The sequence below is a fragment of the Papaver somniferum genome, chromosome 1 (genome assembly GCF_003573695.1).
Source record: "Papaver somniferum cultivar HN1 chromosome 1, ASM357369v1, whole genome shotgun sequence".
In the NCBI taxonomy this organism is placed as follows: Eukaryota; Viridiplantae; Streptophyta; class Magnoliopsida; order Ranunculales; family Papaveraceae; genus Papaver; species Papaver somniferum.
This window is the reverse complement of record NC_039358.1, coordinates 228,639,710-228,667,368: the sequence shown is the minus strand read 5'-3', so window position 1 is coordinate 228,667,368 and position 27,659 is coordinate 228,639,710. Positions and strand designations below refer to the sequence as shown.

Below are 27,659 nucleotides of genomic sequence, written 5' to 3'. Positions count from 1 at the left end.
TATAAGTCCTTATTCCTTGAACCAAAGTTTGCGAACTTTGTTGATCAAGAGAAATGGAATGTGGCGTGAGCCAAGTCCGCGAACTCCGCGAAATGGCGGAAGTTCTCGACCCAAGAATTTCTGCTGGAGTTTGTGAACTCCTTCTGTGAGCTTAAGTCCGCAAACCAGTCCGCGAACTTGAGCAGGTTATATCTAAAATCGGTTGTTCTTGAACTCATGTTTATATAAACTAAGGAATGCTTTTGCAAACCGTGGCTATAAAGTTCATGAACCGATTCGAGTGAATCAAACCGTTTTTGCTTCGATTGTGTCTTGTGTAGTTACATAAGATCTAAGCAATTGAACAACTCTCTAACTAGTTCATTTGAGTCATTTGAACTAGTTATAGTGAAGAAGAATATGGTGGATATGAAAGTAATCATATGGCTAACCATTTGGTTAACTATTGTTGAACCAACAAATGTTAATGTTTGGGAACGGCTACATAAACCCAAAATTGGACATTTCATTTGTGTGTAATAAGCTAAGTTTTCGATCCAACGGTTGAGAAATATTAGCTTGAATCTAATCAGGTTTTCATCTAACGGTGAATATTCAATGCTTTGTTACCAAGCTAAAATTGATTGCAAACCCTGATTTGAAAGACTATATAAAGGAGAACTCTAGCAACTGGGAAACCTAATCCCTACACCTTACGTGCGATACTAGTTGCATAGCTAGAGTCGATTATCCTTTAAACCTTTGGTTTCTACTTCTAAAACCAGGTTAACGACTTAAAGACTTCATTTGGATTGTGAAGCCAGACCGATACTACTTTTCTTGTAGTTGTGTGATCTGATCTTGCATCTTCTATTGTTACGAATATAATTGTAATAATTGGCTCGAGATTTATATCTCCGATAGGCAAGATAGAAAAGTAATCACGAACACTTCGTCTCATCGTTTGTGATTCCACAATATCTTTTTTCGCTGCGTCGATTAGGATTATTGTGAGGTGATTGATAATATTAGGTTGTTCTTCGGGAATATAAGTCCGGTTTATAAATTGGTTCCTATTCACCTTGATTTGTCAAAAGACGGAACAAAACTCGTAGGTATATTCGTGGGAGACGGATTTATCTATTACCGTAGACTTTTCTGTGTGATACAGATTTGTTTATTAAAGCGTTCGACTTTGGGTCGTAGCAACTCTTAGTTGTGGGTGAGATCAGCTAAGGGAATCAAGTATGTAGCATCCTGCTAGGATCAGAGACGTAGGAGCATAACTGTACCTTGGATCAGTGTGAGATTGATTGGGGTTCAACTACAGTCCAGACCGAAGTTAGTTTTGAGTAGGCTAATGTTTGTAGCGGCTTAATACAATGTCTGTTCAATCTGGACTAGGTCCCGGGGGTTTTCTGCATTTGTGGTTTCCTCGTTAACAGAATTCTGGTGTCTGTGTTATATCTTTTCCGCATTATATTTTGTTATATAATTGAAATATCACAGGTTGTGCGTTGTTCAATCAATTAGAATATCCGACCTTTTGGTTGTTGATTTAAATTGATTGACACTTGGATATTGGTCTTTGGTACCATCCAAGTTATATCTCTAGTATTTGATAAAGACTCGCAGATTTCTATTTGCTTGAGTATATATCAAATCAAGAGATTAAGATATAAACACTTTGATATACTTTTTATCTAGATTGAGTCTGACTGTCTAGTTGATCCTCTAGAAAGTATATTGGAGTTTTTTCATACAGATTGCTAAGAGAAATATTGGGTGTGGTTATTGTACCCCACTTTTTCAAAAACTATAGTAACTTACGTGCACGCTACGGGCAAGATCACACAAAGAGAAATATAGTTTCTCAGGCAAAAATCCAAGTGTTTCTAAACCGAAACACAATGACAACTAGATTCCACGCTCCACATTGCACTATTTCTAGTCTTCCAATCCAAATGGATTAGGCTCGCATCTTAATATTTTAAGAAAAAGAACATGGGTATTACACGTTTGGACACACATTTATAAGTAAATTTTTCATTTCTAGAAGTCAAAAGAAAAGAAGTTAGTTTGGGTGTGAAATTCCAAAACGACTTCTAAAAACAAGAAAGTAAATTTTTTGTGAAGCTATATCTTTGTTTCTGACTTCTGCTTTTGAATTCTGGAGAAGCAGAGGATAATTTGACCCCCCATACAGAGTCGGTGTAGAGTATGCGACGCACAAGGCCTAGCTGAGTGAAAAGGCCTTTTCTTCCAAGCCCAATTCTCATTATACAGTTTACAAAAAACATACAACAACTCGAACACCAGACCTTTAAACAATTAGGGGAGTTACACAAATTTGAACAAAAGACCTATACAGCAATTAAGCGAGTTACAGAAATTCGAACATCAGACCTGTAAGGCGTTCATGCAGTGGTGAACTACGAGCTACCTAATAAATACCTACCTTCAGCTAATTTTTAATGTATGGACATCTAAAGACTTAAAATGCCTAGACAAGTACAACGTCCATGTTGAACGGTGAGGAAACTCTCGCTTCTTATTAGCCGAAATAAATCTTTTTCTAGTTTTTTGAAACGAGCGTTTTTGTGAGGACACTTGGCAATGTATGATTGGTTTAAATAGAATTTGAAAAAGATTAAAAAAAGGAAACTAAATTCAATATTTATGTGAGAACACTTGGCAACGTATGATTGGTTTAAAAATTACAAACTTAAAAGAAAAACCTATCTTACCGTGTTCGGAATTTTATGGAAGTCGAAATTTAATTTGGAAGTCAACTAACTACTATATTGTGACTTTGTTGTTCCAAATTAATAAAATCTACATACTCTAATTATTTCCAAAAAAATCCACATATTTTCGCGTTTGTCTTTATTCCAAAAAAATCCACATAAAAGGAAAAATAAATTAAATCTTCACATATTATTCTCCACCTATTTAATGTATTTTCCCCACCACACCAAATCAAAGATATATCGTCACGGGACGGGGCGAAGCGCCGCGCACACCAAATAAAAAATGCATCGCCACGGGATGGGACGGAGCCCCGCGCATACCAAATCAAAAGTACATTTCCACGGGGGTGGGGGGAAGTGTGACGCCCTAACCTAATCACCTGCTTAGCTAATAAGATTACAACCTAATTGAAGCATCAAAACTAGATTAATGATCTTAAGTATTTCAATCGCAAAAGCTAATCCCAGAACATACCCAGACACACTGATATTATACAATTCGAAATCTCTCGAGTGATATGAGTATAATAATGTGTCGTTTACAAAATAAAAAAAGAATACATATAATATAAGATATACAACAATACTAAATTCGATAAAGCTCTAAGCTACGAAACCGATATCTTCGCGTACTCCATATCTTCTGATTACTGAAACTGATGTAGGAACAAGTGAGCACATCGTCCCAAAAGGTGCCCAATGGAAACAAATAAATTTCAAGTAATCACACTAACATATTACCAAGAAATAGAATAATTAAAGTACAACAACAAATGAGAACAATTAACACATCCATCAAGTATGATATGCACACGAATGATTTTTCCAGATAATATATAATATAATATTCGCAACGACCTCTCGCCTAATAGGTAATATTCGCAAACAGTTTCCCGTCCTATTAAGGTAATATTCGCAAACGGTTTCCCGCCCTATTAAAGACAAAAATTTAATATATAAAATAAATGTAATAATATCCGCAACGACCTCTCGCCTAATAGAGTTTAGCGAGGAACTGTGGGGAGACCACATGCATTCCTCGCGGGGAAACCACACAAAGCATATCATACAACATACCCATCCAGTTACGCTCTTATATGTTCATAAAAAGTAAGTGTGCATCATACTCGCGGATAAAAAGAAAAGCTCAATGATTACAAGAAGGTTACAGAGTTCCCACCTGATTAGATGACAAGCCTCGCCTACCTCGAGATCCGATGTCTACAAGATTATCTGTTGAATCGATCGTTAATACAGAGTAATTGTTAATCACACAAGCACTCTAAGAGATTAGCCAAAAGGCTCATACAAAGCTCATAACACAATCTCATACAATTCTCTAGTTATAAGCAAAGTGAACTATCTAATGGTTCTAAGTCTCATTATGGTTCTACACATTTTTATTATCTATCTTTAACACATCTAAAGGTTTACTAATTCTATTAGATTGGTTCTATAGTCCATTAGATATGTATTATGAATATCTACAACTTTGTAGAAGGAACCAAAGGTTAATTCAGACCATAAGAGGTCCAAGTTCTTAAACTAAGAAAACATGGCACTGAGCCCAAGCTCACTAAGCTCGGCCCAATAACACAAGGCCTGGTCAAACTGGGTCAACCAACAGTCACTAATGGTCAACGAAGTCAACTAACAGTCAATGTCTAGGGTTAAGTCAAAATCCAAGTTAAATGGTCAACTGGTCAAGGTCTGGTCAACTAGTCAAAGTCTGGTCAACAGGTTAACTCAGTCTACCAACTAAGTCAGGCAAGTCACTACTGAATTCAACTGATCCAACTCAAATAGACCAAAGCATTCAGATAAGTCAGTTTAACTGACTAAGATGACTAATAGGCTTAAATCTACGAAGCAAAGCAGAACATGACAAGATCAAATGTATTTCTAACTCTCTCTTTACAAAACATAGAGCCAAAACATCTCTTCCTTGGTTCAGTTCAATAACTAAAGTCACCATTTCTAATCTGAACTCCAATACACCACCAACTAAACTTCACATACACTCAATCATCTTTATATCTGCAATTCCTGTTCTTGTTCTTGACCACCTTCATTACAATTTTCCAGCTCCACCTGCAACCAAAGCAACAACATCCAAAGACCCATCTGTTTCTTGTTCATTTCCCATTCCGGTATCATAACAATTCTCACTTCCATCTCTTCATTCCCTGCAACTTGAGTTCCAACTGTAACTGCAATATAGTCTACTCAACCAACACAACCCATCCATCTGCAGCTTCCAACACAACCAGCAGCAACAATACATTCATTCATATCCTGCAGCAACTCAACACACTCCCTATACTAACCAGCATAAGCATCTGGATAATCTGGAATACGCCTGTCAACAATACCAACACCATTTTCACTTCTAACTGCAGTCTCAAGCTCAGTTCAACAACAACAACACTACCACACCCATCTAGCTTCAGCCGTATATTCAATTCAACACCTGTCTTAGCATACATCCAGGATATTCATTCAACACCAATTCTCCCCATAACTGCCCAAGCCATTCATAATATCTCTAACTTCATCTCCCCTGTATCTCAACCTGACCTAAACTACAACCACAACCATATCCTGTTCTCTCAACAACATTCATCCAATTCCACTTCTCTAAACTCAGTCCATCACATCATTATTAACAGTTCAACTTCAAAATCAGAAGCCACACATTATTTCTTCCTTGCCATGCCCCTCATAACAACATCATCTCCTAATCAAAATCACCAGCACCACTACTTATAATCATCTTCATCACCATCATACAATCATCACTTCATTCTTTCATTGCCTCCACCAAAATAACAACCTCACCAATACCTACAACTTGAATGACAACAACAACCCCAGTTCATCTCAGGACACCCTTGAACTGCAGCCCCTTCAACTCTGTAATTAAATTTCCCACCCAATTCACCAATTCTGCTTCCTTCCAGCATCATTCAAATGATTCCCATTTATAAACATAAACCCTAATTTCTATTCAATTTAGGGAAGAACATAAACCCCAATTCATGTGAAAACGAAATTAAACCTCATACAATCATTCTCAGCACAATTAAGAACGAACCCACCTATAATCTATCGAATCACAAAAAATTCATAAAGAAGAATCAATCAAATCGAAACCCTAAATTAACTTACCCTTTTTATCTTTTCATGAGATCAAACAGCTTCAATACCAGCAGCTTCGTCTTCTATCAAACAAACTAACAAGTTTACAAAGAACTGCTTGCAAGATTTAACTCAACTCTCTGTATTGAATTCGATGGAGAGAAATGGAGAAGAATGGAGAAGAAGAACAAAGAGAAGAATGAAGAAGAAGAAAATAAAATAAGAAAGAATAAGACTTCCGTCGATTTTAATGATGATAACGCCAAAGAAAAATGATAAAGGCACCCAAATAAAGGATAAGGGCAGCCAGGCGGTTTAGATGAAAAAATGATTATTTTGCACTTCTCATTATTCTGATAATATCTTCTTCTTCGTCTGGTACCCGATTGACACGTTCGAGTGGGCATAACTTTTCGAGATCTATCTAATGATACTAGTTTCGTATCTAGATTGTTGTTAGATTAATTTCTATTAATTAAGAATCTATATTAACTAATCGAGTCATTAGCGATTTAATCATCTCCTGACTAGTCTAATAGCCTTGACGAGCTTGAGGGTCCTTACAGGAAGCCTCGCTCTCACCAAGTTAAAAGGAAAAAATAAATAAAACCTACACATAATTTCCACCTATTTAATGTATTTTCCCGCCACATCAAATCAAAAATGCATCACCATGGGAAGGTGCGAATCCCTATGCACACCAAATCAAATATGCGATGCTACAAAGGCGGGGAGAAGACCGCGCACAACAAACTAAAAGAAAAAATATGCCCGATGCGTTGCACGGCCACAAATCTAGTTATATTTATATATCTATTTTTTTTTGATCATCAAACCATAAATATTTCATTTCACACGAAACGTTTACACGATGGTTTTAAAGTGAAGCAAGTACATCATAACATGAAACAAATACAAAGAAAAATACAAAAACGTAAATAAATCGCGAAGAGAAAGAGCGATATACCACAATAGCATCCAAATCTTGTACTTTGAGATTAGAGAAGAAATGGTACTCATAATCATAATTCGACCATTTTGATAGATTTTCTTCTTGGAAAAGAGATGCTCCTACAACAGAGGAGTGATTTGCCGAAAAATTCCTCATGTGTCGCGACTAATCCGGAAACCTAGATCGATTTGTAAATTTGATCTTTTCCTTGCTGAATCATCGATGTACTTTTATTAAGAAAACCAAACACAAACAAATCATTGGAAAGAAACAAAATAAAAATGTAGATAAAATCGCCCAAATAGCGAAATTAAAAACGCTCTAATAGCAAAGAAACTATTGAATACAATAATAACAACTTCTAAATCGAAATCAACAACGTATCTAGAAATCAACAACATATCTACTATTACTTAAAACAAGAAATCCTTCCTCAGATCTAACACCTATAAAACTAGATCTGACCAAAGGAAGAAGAATTTTTTTTTTATATATCTACTTAAACTAGAGAAAAAACACGACTATTGATTTTTTTTTATTCAATATAAATGAATTAAATATGATTTACGGATTCCACTTAACTAGGGATGGTCATGGGACGGGTATGGGGCGGGGTTCTTGTATCCCAGTCACTGCCCCGTTCAAAAAAAAAAACCCACACCCTCCCCATTACCCGCTTGATCTGGGACGGGGCGGGTATGGGAAATACCCGTACGGGGCGGGTTTTTTACGGGTTACCCATAACATTAAGCTAAAATATGATGAGTTAATTTAATAATCAATACCTAAGTTCAACCAATAATAATAATAATAATTTAAAATTTCAAACTCATAAATTCATCGTAAAACAAGCAAAGAAAAACAAATTGGTCTATAAACGAGCATCACTCATTTTAGTTCTTAATTATTTCTTATCAAGTATCTTCTTCCATGTTGATCACCTCATCGTCTGCTTAAGTTTCTTCCCAAAATGTTTCACCATCGAATTTTGATCCACCTAGCCAAAATAAGAAAGTGTATCATATAACCATAATGATGTATTAAATGTAAAAAAAAAACATTTCAATAAAAAGAGAATTTCATTACCATTTAGCATATCCCATAGCCAGTCTTGAGCGCACATCAAAGCTTCCAACGTTTTTGGATGAAGTCTATTACGTTGGACACTACAAATCTACCTCCGGTACTAAAAGCTGATTCGGAAGATACCTTTGAAACTGGAATCGCTAAAATATCTCTAACCATACACTGCAAGACTGGATATTTAATCCCATTTCACTACAAGAAAACATGGCATTAGCGATGAAATTCATGGTGACACATAGAATTTCGTCGCTATATATAATAAACAACGACCATTAAAATTCTCGTCGCTGAATAATAATTTCAGCGACAAGTTGAAAAATTCGTAGCTAAGATGGTCGCTAAATCATATAAACAACGACCTAGTTTAATATTGTAGCTAAATCCTGTAAACATCGACCTAAATCAATATTATCGCCAAAATATAATTTTGGCGACGATGTTAATGGTCGCTAAAAGACAAATTTAGGGACGTATTTCAATTTTGTAGCTGAAGGGTTTACTTTTAGCGATAAGTTAGACTGAAATTTAGACACATAGATACGAAGAAGTCAGATTTTCTTCTTCGAGCAAATCCTACGTGTCGAGTCACTCTCCCAAATGGCATACAATTAGGCGTGTAGTGAAAATGTAAGTCGTCTCCGGTAGTAACTTCCCTCCTTCATATGCGTTGTTTCTTCTTCAAAATGGTTCTACCTACTCAATTCTCTCAAACTGTGTACCCCCTTAAAACCATAATCCGGATAAAATTTTAACACCCACACAAAATAGAACACAACTCCCTTAAACACGATTTCATATTCCCTCTTTCACCTCCCGTGAAACTGATTTCATATTTCCATTTTCTCTCTTAACTGCTAAAAAACATGATCTCGTATTCTCCTCCCTCTATTCATTCCAAATCATTACAAAGCTAGGGTTTGAATTCCATTCTCTCGATCGCAAAAGAAAAATAGAAATCAGAGTTTTAGTTTGGGTTTCTATCTTCGTTTCTCCTTCTGTCTCTCAACCGAAACTCATCTTCTTTATATTTAAGAAAATCAATGAATTGAGAAGAGGATTCTGCTATGGATCATTAGATGCTTGGCGTAAAGAGGTAATGGGTTTTCTTTGATTTCATTTTTTGAAATTAGGGTTGCTTTACCGAATTGATTTGTTGAATAAGCTTGCAAATGATGATGTAGTTCCTTGAAATCGAGGAAGATGCAGCAAATAATCACCATGGACTCATGTTTAACATGTGGATATTGTGCAATTTTAAATTGGGGTTTTGAATAAAATTGGGGATTTCTTCCTCACTTATGTGTATACTCTAATTCATGATATGAAATGAGTAGGTGTTAATTCTTTTCAGTCATGATACTATGTTTAATGTCTAATTCATTCAAATTAGTTTCATGGATAGTAGTGAATTAGATTTTTTTTTGTGAGTCTAGAGAATAGGAGTATGATATGGATCGATGAAGAAAAAGAAGAATCATATAAATATTGAAAAGGGTGATTGTTATTCTGAAGCCTTTCCAATCTGCTGCAAATGACATCGTATATGAGCGGTTTTTTCAATTGTTCTAAATCGAAGATTTAAGTAATGCCAGAATCTTACCAAGGTAAAATCAATTTCTGAATTCTGTTTAAGTTACATATATTTCGTAGTTTGGAGCCTTTAACAGTTACTGGTTTTTATTTCTTTACAGTGTCAATTCGGTTGATGGATAATCAGATCATACGAATGGATAAAGTAATGCCCCTTTCTTTTATTCCATATACTAGTGGTCGGATAATAAGAGTCAGATAAACAGGTAGCCTTTTTGGTTGTCATTCCTTGATTAAGGTTGAAATGCTCTCCTGATTATAATTTCATATGTTTGTTAAGCATGACAGCGTCTTGTATGAATTTATTTGAGCCATACTTTCACCATTGAATTTAGTTTATCATTATGCAAAGATTCACTTTGACAAGATTCTAATGTGATAAATTCTATGAATACAGTCACCTGATTTCTACCTTACATATGCATACCATGTTTCAACAGCTAGCTATAAGCATAGTAGGCTAGTATGGATGTCAATTAAATTAATTAATCTTGTTTTAGTGTTCTGTCTTCAACCTTGTTGTGAACTGTTATATGAATTTAATATGTGCTCCACCTTGAATATACATATTGCCTCCTTTTTTTTGGATTCTTATTAAAGTTATACCAAGTCGTGGAATGTTTCTTTGTACGCAGATTTGACCAATGGGTGTTGTTTGTTGTTTTGAATACTTGATTTTCTTTTTAAACTATTGGATTTAGTTAAACTAGTTCCTTCCGACTCATGGAGTTTTGTTCTCTTTGCACTGTATGAAGCTCGTCATGTTTGATAGTTTATTTCTAGATAGCTCGGCTCATGTTATAAACCCAACATTTGTGCTCCATTTTGTTTTTATTGGATTGGTAAAATTTATTTCTATGTTTTACGTTTTCCTTCAATTCCTGTGGCGTTGGTTCTAGATTTTTTTTGAAGCTGTGAAACTTATCGAGCGTTTGTTGTTCAGTTTATGTTTTGATTCAAGTTATATTTGTTTGGTTATTGAATTTAATGTGTCTTTTACATTTGTTCCTTCAGCTGAGAAGTGCTAAAATCTATTGGATGTCAGGCCGTGGGATTAGGGTTGACAAGTCAGATAAGTCAAAGCTTGAGGATACTCCGAGGAGTGCGCGAAGGGGATGCCTTTCATGAGGAATGCGTAGGTAGCACTACCAATATTTTCTACTTCCACATTGGTGTTACTATATACCAAACCGTTGGAAGTTGTTGCATTTGAACAAGTACCATGGCTACTACCTCTACTTGTAACAGCTGTGACATCAGGTTTTTACATGACTAGCTCGTGGGCAACGACGGCTATGACTCGTAAGGTGATATGTCTTCTAAGATGCATTTGTAGGACTAGAACTTCTCCATCTCCTACATATCACCTCATTATGTTCTTTGCACTAATTTGTTTTTATTCGTTTCAGATGCGGCAAGCACAACATTTGGCGCTTTACATTCTTATTGTGGGCAAAATATCCTTTGCAGATGTTGTGATGAAAGAAGATGTCCTGAATGAGTTAGATCAAGATAAATGTGGCGTTGTCATTGGCTCTGCAATGGGTGGCATGAAGGTGACTTCTTGTACATTTAATTGTTGTCACTTGAGATTGAAGCTATAATGTTATCGTATAAGAAAACTAATCCATTTTGTATACCTCTTGCCACCGCCAATATGGGTTATGACATGCTTGAAATGACCTGTCATACTTTTCCCTCCATCTCCTGCACCTCTGTGATCAGTTGTCTACATCATGCTAGGATAATTAAGTTGACTTAGTGACTATGAGTTTCAAAGATAGTGATGTAGTCGATTATGCTTTGGTTATATATATCTGTTTGTAATTTCAAAGAATTATTATGGTGTTTTTTATTCTCAATATTTTTTTCCGAGACACTGAACTTGATGTAATTGATTAGTGAGTCATTAATAAAAACCGATCTTCAGCATTTTTTATTTTCCTTCTTTGTGTAAATTATTATTTTTCCGTTCAACAAAAATGCCTCAACATTGTACGCCAACAAAGAAATATGCGGCCTAAATGTATGGTTTAGCTACAGCAAGAATTAGTCGCTAAAACAACAGATTTTCCGACCAAAAAATACTTGCCGTCACAAATAATTAAGCGACAGAAGCATGTTGTCGCTAATAACAAAAATTCTGCGACCAAATTGTATAATGTCGAGGAAACAGAACCTTTCAGCCACGGGATTAGGTTTTGTCGCTGAAAAATATTTTCCGACGAAAATGAATCAAACGTCGATGTATACGTTCTACGACCTACTATTGCCGACGATTTTTGCGACAACAAATTCTGGTCGCCAAAAACATTTAGTGACGAAATACCTAGTTTTGGCGACGTTGGTATATGTCGCTGATGGCCGATTTTCTTGTAGTGTTTGTCTTCCACCATGCTAGTATGTCAAAATTACCAATCCTAAGTAAAAGATCTTCTTCTAAGTAATTGGTTAATTCTGACTTAACAGTACTAGTAGGAGCAGTATTAGAGACAAACATATCAAACTTTTCCAAAGGATCTACGTCATCGTTAAAACCATGCATCTCTGAAGTGAAAGACAAATCATTTTGGCTAACAGATGTTTCAGCAAATTTTACTTTCAGTTCATACTCCGTCGCCAAATCAACGCATAAATCGCGTACTCAATCAATTTCGATTTTTGAAAAAGCTTGACCATAAATTTGTGGAAAATAAAACTCAATCAATTTCATCTTAAACCTTGGATCTAACATAATTGCTACGGCCATTACTCCATTGATCACAAACCAATATTCTTCAAACTTCTCTATCATTTCATATGCCATTTCCTTAATCACACCAACTTTAGATTTTTTCCACTCATTTAATGACAATCTAATATCACAAAAACTTGGAAAGAAAAGGTTGGTGGTAGGATATTTTACTCCGGAAAACTTCTCTGTGAAGGTATAAAATATCTTAAGTTTGTCGCACATTTCCTTTGCCAACAACCAATCTTCATCATCTGGCAAACAATCATACTGTGGCTCACGTTGCTTTAGTCGAGCAAAAACCTTCTGATACTTAATAGCAGTATTAAGCATCAGGTATGTTGAGTTCCATCTTGTCTCACAATCAAGAACTAACTTATTTATACTCGAAATATTTAGTTGACGGGCGGCCTCTTCAAATTTCTCAACTCGTTTTGGTGTTGCTTTCCAGTAAGCAACACTATTACGAATCAATTCGATTGCTCCTTTGATCCCCTCTAATCCTTTTTTGACTATAAGAGCTAATATGTGTGCACAACAACGCATATGAAAAATATCTCCACCCGACAGTAAGTTACTTGATAATTTTTCTAGGAGAAGTTGGATCATAAGATCATTAGTGGAACAATTATCTACAGTAAGAGTGGATACTTTACCATCGATATTCCAGTCTAGCAGACACTCCATCAATGCGGCCGACAGGACTTCAGCCGTGTGCGGACATGGCACATACATAAACCTAATACAAAATAAAATTCAGATGGTTGATTAGACCGTACTACGTAGCAACTAGTAATTAATCAGTAACAAAATTAATGATAGTGATTTTTCATTTATGACGTGCATATCCAATGCCTGAAATCATTAAATGAATACGCGTACCTGATAATTCGGCTTTGCAAGATCCACGATTCATCGATGAAATGAGCCGTAATAACCATGTATCCTTTCTTTTGCTTACTAGTCCACATATCAGTAGTCAACGCAATTTTACCTTGATGTTTTTGTAGCACCTCCATTGTTTTAGTTTTTTCTTCATCATAGATTTTAAGGATATCCCTTTTAATTGTGCTCCGAGATACCACCTTAAACAACGGTTGAAGCGCATTTGAATATCGTCTAAATACGACATGTTCAACGATGAAAACAGGATACTCGTGTATGATTATCATATAAGCAAGTTCCTTCCTAGCGAACGATTGATCAAAACTGTACGTGTTAAGCTGACTTCTTCCGTCATTTTTTTTACTCGGAGTGATTATTGATTGTCTTATGTCTTGCTGTTTACGTCGAGGACATCTTTTCATGTGTGCGTGTAGATGCTTAGTCCCATTTGTGCTTTTTCCTCCTAATGGTTTATGACAATATTTGCAAACTGCTTTGTCTTCCCCTTTTATCTTTTTCTTTTCAAAGTGGTTCCACACTATGGATCTTTTCTTCCCTGAAACTATAGCAATTTCACCTTCGGCATTATCACAATCACCTGTAATGTTTGCCTCGGCAGTTTCACCATAGTCATCATCCATTGGAGAACTTGGAATTGTCTCGACATGGTGTTCAGACTGTTCGGATTCACCTCGTGTGGATATAGTTGTCATTTTGGGATCACTATGTAATATACACATAAAGTAGTATAATATATATAATAAAGAAAGCTTAAATAATAAAATATAACCAATAAAATAATTAAATAATATAATTTCTTAGTTTAAATATAATATAAATAATTAATGATATCTTATACTTTTACGTTTTCTTTTCTTTTATAATATAATATAATATAATTTCTTAGTTTAAATATAATATAAATAATTAATGATATCTTATACTTTTATCTTTTCTTTTATAATATAATATAATATAATTTTTTAGTTTAAATATAATATAAATAATTAATGATATCTTATACTTTTACCTTTTCTTTTATAATATAATATAATATCTTACTTTAAATATAATATAAATAATTAATAAAAATATAAAATCCTAAAATGGGAACGTACGGGGCGGATATGAGGCGGGGACCTAGAATCCCATCTTCGCCCATCCCGGCTTCACTAATTTCGGGTATTACCCATACCCAACCCCAACCCCATTTGTACGGGTAAAATCCTACCTAATAAGAACGGGTATCCACGAGAATGAATTTGGGTGGGACAAATGGCTATCCCTGCACTTAACATGACAATGAATACAGATCATATTACTACGATTATGATATGTCTTAACTACTATTATTTCTGAGATTTTCTCTTTTATTAGTATTACGAAATTATCGGGGATTTTTTTTTGTAACTTATAAAGGCCTTTAATCAACTTCGCACGAGGCCCTTCGTGACTTAGGATCTGCTCTGCCCCCAAGGGCACGTAGCAACAAAAATACAAAAAGGAGTTAGGGGTGTATTTAACCAAACACTGACCCAATCCCAATCCAACCAGCACTCAAGATTTAATTGTGTATTATTTTAGTCCAAATAAATCTGTGGTACATGACATCGTTCCCTTCCCTCTCCATCAAAAAAACCAAAATCTCCTTCTCCAAAACAGCAGCAGGTAAGATTTTTCTCTTCAATAATTCAATCGAAATTTCACTGAATCGGATCTATTTCGTGGAATAATCGAAGATCAATGCTTGAATTTCTCTTCTGATTGATCAAATTTGTAGGTTGAATTTTAAGTTTTTCTCTCGATCTGCTTAGCTGATCGAGTGGTGGTATTGAAGAAGAAAATTTTCAGATGGATCAGTCCGAGTTAACTACAGAGAATGTGAGTAATTAATTCAATTTCTGTTTTTCTTTTCATCTTCACTGAGATTTGTTGGAATTTTGAAATTTGATCTTGATTTTGACTTGTGATTTAGGGTTGGATCTGAGTGATTTGGGTTTTGTTTGTTTTAGTTCTTAGAACAGTTCAGATTATCCTGATTAGGTATGTGGAATTTGGAGGGGGAAATGAGAAAACAATTGGAATCTTGGCTGGATATTTTGTCTCTGTATAGTTTTTATGGATTGGATAATTAGAACGAAATTTTGGATTTTGGATTTGCGTAATTGGTTTGAACTAGGACGGAAGCGATCGTACGTGATTTGCTTAGTACATTTTTTTTTACTGCGATGGAAAATGTGGATTGCAATTTACTATAGAACAAGTAGTGGCAGTAAATTTAGTCATAGGAGCTCAAGGTTACTCGAAATTTTGTAGTGTCTGATTATGCAGGATATAACACAGTTAGGTAATCTAATGAAGGAGTGCGTAGTTGGAATAATATGAAATCAGAAACTTGTGCTATTTCATTATTGAGTATCTGGTACCATCCGGAGGAGGTCAAGTTTCTCTTTTTCCATTGTTAAGGGGAGTGGGAGAACAGGGTTTAGAAGTCAATCTTGTACCACAAAACCTCATGGTTTGTCTTGGTCTATCACGTTATATAAGGGCCAAGGATTCTACAGTGTGTGACTTTGAAACATTTTAATTTTGTCAGGAAGGTACTAGGATGATGCTTCTATTTTCTAAACTATTGTATTCGGTATTTGTAGGTTCTCAAGAGGGACATCCCATGGGAGACTTACATGTCAACTAAGCTGATCACAGGAACATGCCTTCAGCTATTGAGGCGTTATGATAAGAAACCCGAAAGCTACAGAGCAACATTGATTGATGATGTATGTGTTGTATACTCACATTTACTTCGCTGTACTTTGAAGATGTATGATTGTTCTTTTTGGAGTTTCTAATGAGTGAAGCATATGATTTCATGGTTTAATTTTTCACTCTCGTGCCCATTCTTAGATTAGGTCTTATAGCTATGCTATGTGCAAGGAAAGTTTTAAGATTTGGTACTTTCAACTTCCAAATTGAATATGCAGGAGAATAAGTTAATGTGGTTAGGTACAGGCAAGAGTTATAACTTTGGATCTGTACTCTTGACTACCTATTAATGTTTTACAGGATGGTCCAGCTTATATCCGTGTGTTCGTCAACATATTGCGCGATATACAAAAGGAAGAAACAGTGGAATATGTTCTAGCACTTATTGATGAAATGCTCGCAGGTAATGGATGGGCTTTAATATATTTAATTTATTTTTAAGTTCATTTATCTGCAAATCAAGAAATAATACTTCTGGTACTCCATCTGTTTGTTAACATTTTTGCGTGCTGTATTTCCATCGCAGCCAACCCAAAGCGTGCCAGACTATTCCATGATAAATCTCTTGCAAGTGACGATACTTACGAACCTTTCTTAAGTTAAGTGCTAAATCAAAAAAATCAGCACAATCATCAAGTATTTTGAATTCATGCTGTCATGATGTTTGTTTCATTCCATGCCTTCTTGTTATTATGCTATTCAGCACTCGGCTATTTGATGTTTCCAAGCTCCCTAGAAGGTATATTTGTGGGATATTTTTCGGGAAATCACTCTATCGGTTTAGGTGGAGAATCCTAAGGGGCAGAAAGAGGGTGGTGTTATGTAGCTGAGTTGAAATATAATCTTCTTTTTTTTTTTAAAAAAAAAGATTACTTGACCTTAAAGATATTGGTATAGCTGTCAATTTTAGTTATTCTTTGAAGTATTCATGTTTTGGCAATCATATGGCCATGTAAAGAGTCCCGTTTGATACTTCAGCTTTATTATTATTTACTTTAAATCTTTATTATAGCTTATGAATCAGGGGCTGTTACCTTGGCTCTTTATTTGGGTTCTGTACCCTTACGTTTCAATTAGCAGTGTGAGAATCAATTTAAGAGTTGTACAGGTTCTACGAACTCAAATGAGTTTTCCGCACTGGAGAATGCGTTAGAAAATGATGCTACTAGAGATATATTTTACATTTGCGGCTGTAAACTAACAATTTCGATTTTTTATTGATTTCAGGTCGCTCTGGAAAAGTAATTGGTTCATTCAACAGAAGAGCTGTAAAATATTGTCTTTGATAGTAAGGTACACTTTTTTTCTGTCCGAACTTCAGCATTTTCTTATATAATCCTTTTGCTAAATTACTTTTACGCGATTTCAGTGTTAGACCAACCCAGAATGGTATTATTGCGAATGGAGAATCCTCACAATCGAAGAGCAAGTCAACTTCTATTGATGACGTACTGAAAGGGCTAGTGGAATGGCTCTGTGCTCAGGTGTGTGGATTATGAAACCTTGGTATCTCTAGGGATGTCCATGTACGCAGCTCTATTTCCTCTGCTATTTCAATTTAATATCTGGACAAGTTGCTAAAAAGGTGGCTGTATTATATATATAATATCTATGAGTCCATGCTCTTGTGAAACACCAGCCACATAAACAGGCCAAGAACATGGAATTGGAATTTGTAAAAAGGAGAAGTCTCATTAGTGCTGCAGTCTTCCAACCCTTCTTTCCCACTATGTGAATGCCCCTAAATTATCATGTCATTAATGTGATGAGAGTTATTTGCAGCTGAAGAATCCTTCTCATCCTTCTCGTGGCGTTCCAAGTTCTATCAGTTGCCTATCAACTTTGCTTAAAGAGCCGATTGTCAGGTCTTCATTTGTGCAAGCAGATGGAGTGAAGCTGCTAATCCCTATGATTTCTCCAGCATCCACTCAGCAATCTATCCAGGTGACTTCATGTATACTCTTTTTCATGCAAATGATTTTGAATAAATTTTTACAGAGACAGAGCTCTGCAGAGCAGCTCTACCTTTTATTTTACTTACTGGTTTGGGTTCTAGTGACCTACTTTTAAGTTTGTATATCTGAGTAAGAATCTTCGGTAGTGTGACTATAATATAGACAGTGATTTCGTGGTTCAGAAGAGGCCAATACTGAAGCAGAGAGTTTCTTCACAATCACTACCTTCTTAAATGAGTAAAAGGATGTTAATGAATCGATCACAATTACTGCCCCAACTGCCTGTTTTGAACATATGCTGTTGATGTGCAATTAGTGCAACAAAGATATGATCGCCTAGTATAGTAATAAAGGTAGAAAACAAATATAGCCGCTTCAGAAAATTCTGCGTTGCAAGAGAATGAATGGTTGCTTGTGGGTTTTTTAATGGGACCGACATTTACCTATTCATGAAGTGTTACATGGTTCAACTGGAAGCAATCATGATGACCCCATCGATGAACTGCAATAAATCTTTTGAAGATATTCTGTACCTTACTAGCATCTATTGTCTGAGTGATGCCTAAACTTTCCTTTTTCTCTAGAGTTCCCTGAAAGATAGCTGATATTGTTATTAAACTTAATTGCTTACAGTATTCTTTTCTTTTTATGCTTTTGCACAGCTTCTTTATGAGACATGCCTCTGTGTTTGGCTCTTGTCTTACTATGAACCAGCAGTTGAGTATCTTGCTACTTCAAGGACCCTACCAAGACTTGTCGAGGTCGTCAAAAGTTCCACCAAAGAGAAGGTAACTTTATGGACCTTTGTTAGTGTTCTTATTTTGTTCTTCTCTTTAAGTAACACTCTACCCCCAAATTTCTTGAACTCATATCATGAATAATTGATAGAATTAGATGGGGTAGACAAGAAAGACTCATTTTCATTTATATCTTTTATTCATGGATTGGTTATACTTGTACGAGAATCTGTATTGAGAAGGATTTGGCAAGCCTATTTTATTTGTCTATCCACTAGTTTCACCTTTTTGTCATGCTCCTCAATTTGAAGATCTGGTTAAATGATAATAACAGTTTGAGAGGGTGAAATTTTCCTATAGGTTGTGCGAGTTGTTGTCTTAACCTTGAAGAATCTGCTCTCCAAAGGGACATTTGGGCCCCAGATGGTAGAACTCGGACTGCCTCAAATTGTTCAAAGTTTGAAGGCTCAGGCATGGAGTGATGAGGTGAGAAGTCACTGATTTTCCTATTCCTTTTTTTACTGAAAGATTGTTTACAACATGAATGTTCTATTGGACGTGGGAAAGACGGAGTTCAGTGTATCAGTCCAACTCATGTTGCCAGATCTGTCACAGTATTAGGGACCTATGCTAGGATCATGTAGCCCTTGAAACTGATGATTTGTTCTAGTCCATTCACAATGACTTAGTCGTAATGTTAGAGTACTTTTGACAAATTTTTCAATGTTTTGTAGGATCTGTTAGAGGCATTGAATCAACTTGAAGAGGGGCTTAAAGATAACATCAAGAAAATGAGTTCTTTTGACAAGTACAAGCAGGAGGTCCTTCTTGGCCATCTTGACTGGTCACCCATGCACAAGGACCCTATTTTCTGGCGTGAAAACATTTCAAACTTCGAGGAGAACGATTTCCAGGTACTTGTTTGGTTCCTTAAATCTCTGGAAATCAGGAATGTCAAGGGTCATATTTCGTAGTTTACGTCCCATTTTGTTGTACATTTTGACACGACGAGTTGGTGTGTAAATCTCTTATAAAAGCACTTATGATTCTGTTTCCTCTTTATACTGTGCTGTGCGTCCCCATGATACTAGTCGAACAGCTAATCTATCTGAGAGAATATCATCCTCGCTCAGAACTTGCCCCTTGGGCCGTGGACTATTTACATGTGGACTCTTTTAATTAGTCTTCAAAATAACTGGGGCAGTTCATGTTCTACATTTCTGTTAATTGTCCTCTTGTACCTTTCTCGCAGATCTTACGGGTCCTAATCACAATCCTTGACACATCCGGCGATCCCAGGGCATTAGCTGTTGCTTGCTACGATCTATCACAGTTCATCCAGCATCATTCATCAGGGAGGCTGATAGTCAATGATCTCAAAGCTAAGGAGCGGGTCATGAAGTTAATGAATCATGAAAACACAGAGGTCACTAAGAACGCTCTTCTCTGTATCCAGAGGCTGTTCCTTGGCGCAAAATATGCAAGCTTCTTGCAAGCTTAAATGAGTCTGGTCAGTATTTATATCATGTGAATCTTCTCGGCGTGACTACAATTTTTTCCTCAAAACTCCGAACCTGGTTACCCTGCGCGTAACTTATTGTAGATTTGAAATCTTGTGGTCTGTTTAGATATCCCCGTTCTTTAATTATTTGATTATTTAATGAATAAATTGTCCAACGCTATTGCTTTATTGTTGTATCAGTAATCTATAAAATTCTCTATCAAGAAATACTTCGGCAAGAATATAGCTCGGTTGAGTTCTGAAATATGGAATAAAAGTTTATTATTAATTTGAATCAGATTAAACCGTTTGCAACTCCCTCTTGGTTTTGACACATGACTAGAATAGTAGAACTGTGGCCGGACACAGTTTAAAGCCTTCAACCGCATCTGGCCGTAACTCCTCTAATCTCAAAATCCTCTAGTTCTATCCTCTTTAGCAATCCCTAACATCTTTAGGAAGTTGGGGAACTTCCAATTAAAGAAGCTCTTTAATTTTCCATGTACAATAAGGGGTGCAGTAGGGAGAGAAAATCAATATATTAAGAACGATTTTTTGGGGACTACTCTAAATGGTGGGGACTACTAAGTGATAAGAATATCTACCCTATAGTTATAAGGGGTGTCCTAAAGCGTGGAAATGACTAACCTATCCTTAACCTACATACATATATATATTTATATATAACCACCTCCTCACATCACCACCACCTATATATATATATATAACTACTTCCTCCCATTGCTAACGCCACTCACCACCACCACCGACCACCTCAAACCACCACCACCGCCACCTCTTTATATATAGCTTAATTTAAATCATCAACAAAACAAAATCGAAACCAAAATTATAACAAACCCATTACTTGTCATTCGTTTTTGGTTGAAAAAATGAGAAATCATCAAAATGAGTTGAAAATCGAAGTTGCAGAGAGAAGTTCGGCTAGCAATTATGTGAAAAACTTTGTCGAACTAGCCGAACTCAACTTTAATGGAGGTTTTTCCGTTTTTCAGAGAAAAATCCGGTTACGTCGCAAAAAGTTCGGTTGCATCGTAAAAAAATCGGTTACGTCGTAAAAAGTTCAGTTACGCCGCAATTTTTTTCTCCTAACCGAACTTTTCTCTGAAAAACCTATATATTGAGTTCGGTTATGTCGCAATTTTCTTCTCCTACCTGAACTTTTTTCTGAAAGAAAAAACTCCATTAAAGCTGAGTTCGGCTACCTGTGTTTTCAGAAACATTAGCCGAACTACACTTGCAGATGAGTTCGGCTACATGTTTTTCATATGTAGTAGCCGAACTTTGTTAAGAAAACCAAAATCAATTTGTAAATTGTTCATTTTTAGGAATGTTTTGGCCGATTCAAGCACCATTAAATTAATGTGAAAAATACTATAACCCCCTTACTATATGGGTTCAACATATAGAAACCTCACAAAATGGATCCTCCATTGTCAACTCCATACTTTAGAAAAATGATATTCTTAGGCCCTGAATATCAAATTTTCTTCAGATCTGGCCCATAATTTTATATTATGTATTTTAATATTGACAAAACTACCCTTTTCTATTTAAAGAAGGGAAATATCAGAAGATATTTTCATTTCTCCATCTTCTCTCTCTCATATTTCTCTCTCTCCGTTGCAGAGAAAAACAATTGTAGGGTTTTCTAAGATTTAGTTTCATCTTCTCCTTTTTCTCTACTGCAACAACTCATTAGATATTTTCATTCCTTATTTCATTTCCTCTCTCCAGTTCTTACAGAAACACTTTGTAGGGTTTCTAAATTGATTTTGAGCAGAGACAATCGATTCAGAGACAATTGATGGCGACGATAGAGATCATAAATCACCATCAGGAGAAGGAGAAGCATCAGTTACAGTAGAAGATAATGGATCCGAGAAACAAATGTCAGTTAATTGATCCGTAGATTCAACTCAAGTTCATCAGCAGGCTAAGTGCAGATAAGTTTTCTCTTCTATCAGTGATTATGCGTCAATTGAGAGATTTTAGTTTATTTATTCAGAAACAAATCTGAGAAAAAAACTTTTCAAAATCGAAATTAGATCTTAGATTTACATTCATCTACTCTCTCTGGTTGTATTAATGGATTTTTTTTTTGAAGAATATTGAAAAAAAATCAGATCTGCTATTCGTCAAAATCATCGTAACTCTGAATTTCAAGTTGCGATCTAAAAACTGATTAAGGATTCGATATCAGCGACTCATCATCTCTATTACCCATAGATTTGATTTGAATTTTATTCAATTTTAATTTTCGATTTCTTGGTAGATATGAAATGGAAGTTGTTTTTGAATGATGCTGGGAAACGACATTTAGATGAAGTTTTTGCTGCTAGAGAACTTTTTGTGGATTTAGGTTGAATTGGAAACCGTAGTCAATTATTTACTAGATGCTTTTGATTTGATGAAATTTGCCAGTGGAAGATATGTCATCTGTGAAGCACAAGGACTGGGCAAGACGACTTGAGTGAATTAAGCATTGAAGAACTGCGTGGACTAGAGAAAAATTTGGATGAGTCTCTAAAAATCGTTCGCAAAAGGAAGGTAAATCGAATGTGATAAGAAGATCTGCAATGATAATTTTTAGCTGCAATTTCAAAATTATGATATTCATTTTTGTATGCCTCCAACTGCAATTCAATTAGTGAACTAATTCTCGACTTAATAGAACAAGTTTACGTTTGTGCCAAATTATTCATATTTTAGTGCCACCAGTGAGCTTTTTTGAAAAGTTCCACGTTTAATACTATCATCATTATCAAGTTTGGTCATCAGGATCCTAGATTAGTTTGTTGTCGTCTTCTTTTTCTTATATGAAAATATGACCCAAGTATGGTTAAATCAGATATGGGATTTTTTTTTGTGAAATGTTGGAAGGAAAATATGCCCTGAGATAAGCACCCGCATCATGTGTCAGTAGCTCTCGACTTGAATACTTTGCCATGGTAGTTTCCCGGTTATTATGTTTCACCACCAATCAATGTATACATCACCTAATGGACAGTACTACATTAATTATTTCCTTTAAAATCCAAAACCTCTCAAGCACCTAATGGACAGTACTACATTAATTATCTTTTGTATATTTATTACAAAAGATATTCGTTTTTGGAAAAATGTGGCCCTAGGAGAAAAATGCAAGTTGAACTTTCAGTTTACAGTAACAATGATGATGAATGCTTGAGTGATAAGAATAATATTAATTGATGATTTATACGTTAACTTTGTTATGAATTCCATGTTCTTTCTTTCTTTATATGCTATGATGATTCCACCAGTTTGGTGCAGCATAGCATCAATTTCATGCGCATCCCCATCCTCCATTTCAAGTTCATCAGGAGTCTGCGAGACGACGTCCATCAAAGAGAAAGGTAATTGAGTTAAAGTCGTGCACACGTAAAATACACCGACAATCACAGTATACATTCACGAGCTTTCTCAACCGTGTGCTTCTCTTGATCCTGAAAAACACTTCATTTTCATCATCTGAACCTTAAGTACCTTAACATTGATGCAGCAAAAAAATGACAGACAACATTAGCGTTCCCTTATTAAAAGGGGAAAAAAAAATAAAAAAAAAATAGAAGAATTATCACATAATGAATTACGGGATTTGCCTAGTAGAGTTTGGACTGAATCAAAGAAGTTTTGGCATATTGTTGGTCCAGCGTATAGCTTCTTATGCTATGTTTGTTATCACCCAATCTGTTGCTGGTCATCTGGGTAACCTTGAGCTTGCAGCAATTGCCATGGTTTGAGCTTTGGCTTATTGGTATATGACATTCTTAATCCTTTTCACTTGCATGTTCTAAACTCTAGCCCTCCACCTCTTACTTACTGTTTTCTAATTTCATGTTGTGATTCAGTTAGGAATGGCGAGTGCTTTAGATGTGTAACTTCTATTTACACAACCTAAATACATGTGTAGCTACTAGTTACACATGCTAACTAGATGTGTAACTTATAGATACACATGTTAATTGGAAAGGATAGAAAGTCTAAGTTTCATTTTTGTATGTAGGATGGGCATTTTCATGTACTTTAACTTGCTGGAAGTTGCTTGTCAGATACTGCATACCTTTATTTGTGCTGCTGCAGGATAGAGGCAGAGAGATGCAACACGTAATGACAAAGATATTTTGGTGCAGATACATAGTAGTAGGTGATTAGACCATGAACTGAACTTCACATCAGGTAAATATGTACAGCTCTGCAAAAAAAGTAACAGAAATGGAGTAGTATACCTCCCCATGTCCCTACAAATAAGAATTGAGTGTTTATGGTGAGTTGGTTGGTGCCCTAACTCTTTTTATCATGTTACATTGTTTGTCTCCTCAGTGCTGCAATAGTAAATAATGGACCCTGTCAGTTTAACTTTTACCTATTTTGATCTGATAATGAGAAAGTGGGATCCATGACTACCCAAAACATCATACTTTTATTGTGGCTCTTAAAAAAAAAATCTAATTTTTTTTCAAAACCCTCATCTTCATCTTCATCTTCTTCTTCTCCCTCTCAATAATTCTTCTTTTGAAAAAAATCAACTTATTAATTTAATCTCACTAATCATTAATTAACTCACTAATCATTATCAAGGGCAAGCTTGGTATTAAAAAAACTTAGAAAAGGGGTGACTCAATATTACTTCTAATATCCACCTTAATAGTAATCCCCACCATGTTGGAGTAGTCCCCAAAAAAATCGTCCAATATTAAGTGTTTAATTTCGCCAAGCCCAACGACATGGGCTCGGTGAACTTATAGCAAAAGGAAGAGAAATCACTAAACCATTATCCAAAAAGCCAGAGAAACCACCACTAAAAATCTGTACACACACCTCACTGTCAATCTCGACTTTTACTGCATATGTCTTGGAGGATGACAGGATGTTATCCTTTGACGACGAGGTAAATTATAGCTAGCTCTTGGAGTCCATTCTGGTTCATGTATGACCGTAGAGTTTGGTGACAGTGCAGAAGTCGGAAGATAGTTTTATGTCCCTTGGCAAATTTTGGGGCGCAAGACTTTTTCTTTTGTTTTGTTTTGTTTTAAGTCTTTGCTGCTCATTTTGGTTGCATAGCAAATTTTAGCTAACATGTTGGGCCATCGACCGCATTTAGATGGTAATTTTTTACTTTTTATTATTTTTGTGATCAAGTTAATTCTTTCCATATATATTAGCGAGCTTTTTGCTAACCCTAACTTAGGGAACTCCTATTTAAACTGAGAGTTTAAGGTTTGTGCATGCAAGTGAGCAATGGAGAACAAGCTCAAAGTAAAACCTCCCTCATTCAAAGGTGATCGATCATCAACAAGAAAAAATGTGAAAGTATCAAAGGCAAAGAAAAGCAAGAAAGTAGCCAACTCATGTATGAAACTAGTCCAGGATGTCTGGTTAAGCGAAGCGAAGGACAAGAGTTTTGTATTCTCTCCTTTCTCAAGCGACAACGCTCTAGGTTTAGTAGCTTCTGGAGCAAGTGGCGAAACCTTAAAACAGATACTAGGCTTCGTCAATTCTAAAAGCGTTAACGATCTGAATTCTGTTAACTCTAAACTCATTGAATCCTTATGCAAAACACGATCTAAACCCGAACTTTCTTTCATTAGTGGTGTTTGGATTAAAGAATCTTTTCCTATAAAACCTTCATTCAAAGAAGTTGCGACCACAATATATAAAGCAAAAGCCGAAGCTGTGGATTTCGAAAATAAGGTATGAGAAATTCAAAACCCTACTTTTTCTTTTTTTTTTTTTTACATTTTTTTTACATATTTTTTTCGACATTCATCTCCTTTTCAGTGCTTACTAGTTTCGTTTTAATGTATTTTAATTAGACCCAAGAAGTGTTGAACAAGGTGAACCCATGGGTTGAAAAGAAAACAAAGGGATTAATTAAGAATCTTTTTTCCTGACGGAGCAGTCAATGAGGATACACAGTTTATATATGCGAATGCACTCTATTTCAAAGGAAGCTGGAACAAATCTGTTCGATTTCTACCTTCTCAAACTAAGGTGTCGGAGTTCTATCTCCTGGATGGGGAAACAACAGTGCAAGTTCCCTTCATGTCGTCCACAGAAAAACAATATATTACTTGTTACGATAGCTTCAGAGTACTTGAACTCCCGTATGAATGTTCAGGAACAGATGATTCTATTCCACGTTTTTCTATGTAGATAATTTTACCTGAGCAACGAGATGGGCTTGGTGAAATTATAGCAAAAGTGAGCTCTGAGCCCGCTGATTTTCTGCATAAATGTGTCCCGGTCGATCGGTGTACGGTGCTAACAGGAGAATTTAAGGTTCCGAAATTTAAAATCTTTTTTTGATTTTGAAGCCTTAAGAGTACTCAAGGAAGTAGGTATTGATTTTCCCTTTGACAAAAAGAAAGCAGACCTGACGGAGATGTTGAACACTGATGCTACCAGTCAGTTAAGTGTTGAGGATGTTTTTCACAAGTGCTTTGTCGAAGTTGATGAAAAAGGAACTGAAATTGCTGCTGCTACTGCTGCTTTGTGGGGTATGAAGGCTTCCAAAATCCGTCCACGTGTATCCCCTCCTCGTGTCGATTTTGTGGCAGATCATCCATTCATGTTCATTATAAGAGAGGGGCGAAGTGGCGTGGTGCTGTTCATGGGGCATGTCCTAAACCCTTCGAATGATTCATAATGACGGCATATGATTATTCCCCTAGATCTATTTTTGGTTTCATTAGGTAGATTTGAACACCCCACTTCATGTTTGACTCCAATTTATTTTTGAAGTGATTTTCTTTTATGTTTAAGTTTTTCACAAGTGTTCTGTTGTTTTGGGAGCATGATGGGTTGCAAAAGTTGTCCTTCTTGCGGCAGATTATTCTTTCATGTTCAGATTACAATAACTAGTATGGTTTATATATTTTATAATGACGATTATTGTTCGGATACCAGTAATTTGAATTATCCCAACTCAAATGTTTATATTATTGCTCGGAAAAATAAATAAATACATGTTTTAATTTTGGTTACTAGCTAGAGAAAGACAACTAGAAGTAACAGCGATATGCATGTTTACGCCTACATGTACTCTTCCAAATAATCATTTTAGTTGTAAAACTGGTACATTTATAGAATTTTCTGGATTAATTACTCTATTAGAGATATGCAGCATATGCTTGTTGAGAGCATATGCTGAGACATTGGAATATTTTTCTTTTGCCCGCGAAAACAATTGTTAAGAGCGGATGCCAACATTTGTTGCGTTTCTCTATATTTATTGAAGCTTTGCCATGGTGTACACTTACAACTCACCATCACCCACCTTTAGTATTATAGATGCGTGATCTTGTTCTTTTTGCTTGAGGTAATATGGCTTAACAATTCAGGGAGGCCAATGTAAAACTAGGACCGGGATCACCAGAGACAGCTCAAGGCCTTAACCGCTTCCGGTCACCACGGCCCAATCTCAAAATCCTGCCTTTTTTCTAAGTTAATTCCAATTGAACAAGTTCTCTACAATTGTGAAGCTCAAGTTAGGGTTTGCGCAGTAGTCTGATAGCAATGGAAAACAAACTCAAAGTAAAACCTCCTTC

General features: G+C 35.8%; 2 protein-coding genes and 1 long non-coding RNA gene across 3 annotated transcripts; 2 read left to right on the top strand and 1 right to left on the bottom strand.

The window, feature by feature from the left end:
* Positions 1 to 3,198: 3,198 nt before the first annotated feature.
* On the bottom strand, positions 3,199 to 6,065 carry LOC113318192. The gene is made up of 3 exons (XR_003344313.1): positions 5,898 to 6,065; positions 3,910 to 3,962; positions 3,199 to 3,385 (listed from the first exon to the last, which is right to left on the bottom strand). It is a non-coding gene; the product is annotated as an uncharacterized LOC113318192 (long non-coding RNA).
* Positions 6,066 to 14,639: 8,574 nt separating this feature from the next.
* On the top strand, positions 14,640 to 20,362 carry LOC113318183 (V-type proton ATPase subunit H-like). Its single transcript, XM_026566317.1, has 12 exons — positions 14,640 to 14,779; positions 14,892 to 14,992; positions 15,763 to 15,888; positions 16,175 to 16,277; positions 16,401 to 16,473; positions 17,102 to 17,167; positions 17,244 to 17,358; positions 17,657 to 17,818; positions 18,492 to 18,617; positions 18,927 to 19,052; positions 19,301 to 19,480; positions 19,819 to 20,362. The coding sequence occupies exons 2-12, from the start codon at positions 14,963 to 14,965 to the stop codon at positions 20,065 to 20,067; spliced, it is 1,356 nt and encodes a 451-aa protein (XP_026422102.1). The 5' UTR covers positions 14,640 to 14,779; positions 14,892 to 14,962; the 3' UTR covers positions 20,068 to 20,362.
* A 4,988-nt stretch (positions 20,363 to 25,350) lies between these two features.
* On the top strand, positions 25,351 to 26,758 carry LOC113271523 (serpin-Z1C-like). The gene is made up of 3 exons (XM_026521411.1): positions 25,351 to 25,803; positions 26,266 to 26,365; positions 26,427 to 26,758. The coding sequence occupies exons 1-3, from the start codon at positions 25,351 to 25,353 to the stop codon at positions 26,756 to 26,758; spliced, it is 885 nt and encodes a 294-aa protein (XP_026377196.1).
* Positions 26,759 to 27,659: the final 901 nt, after the last annotated feature.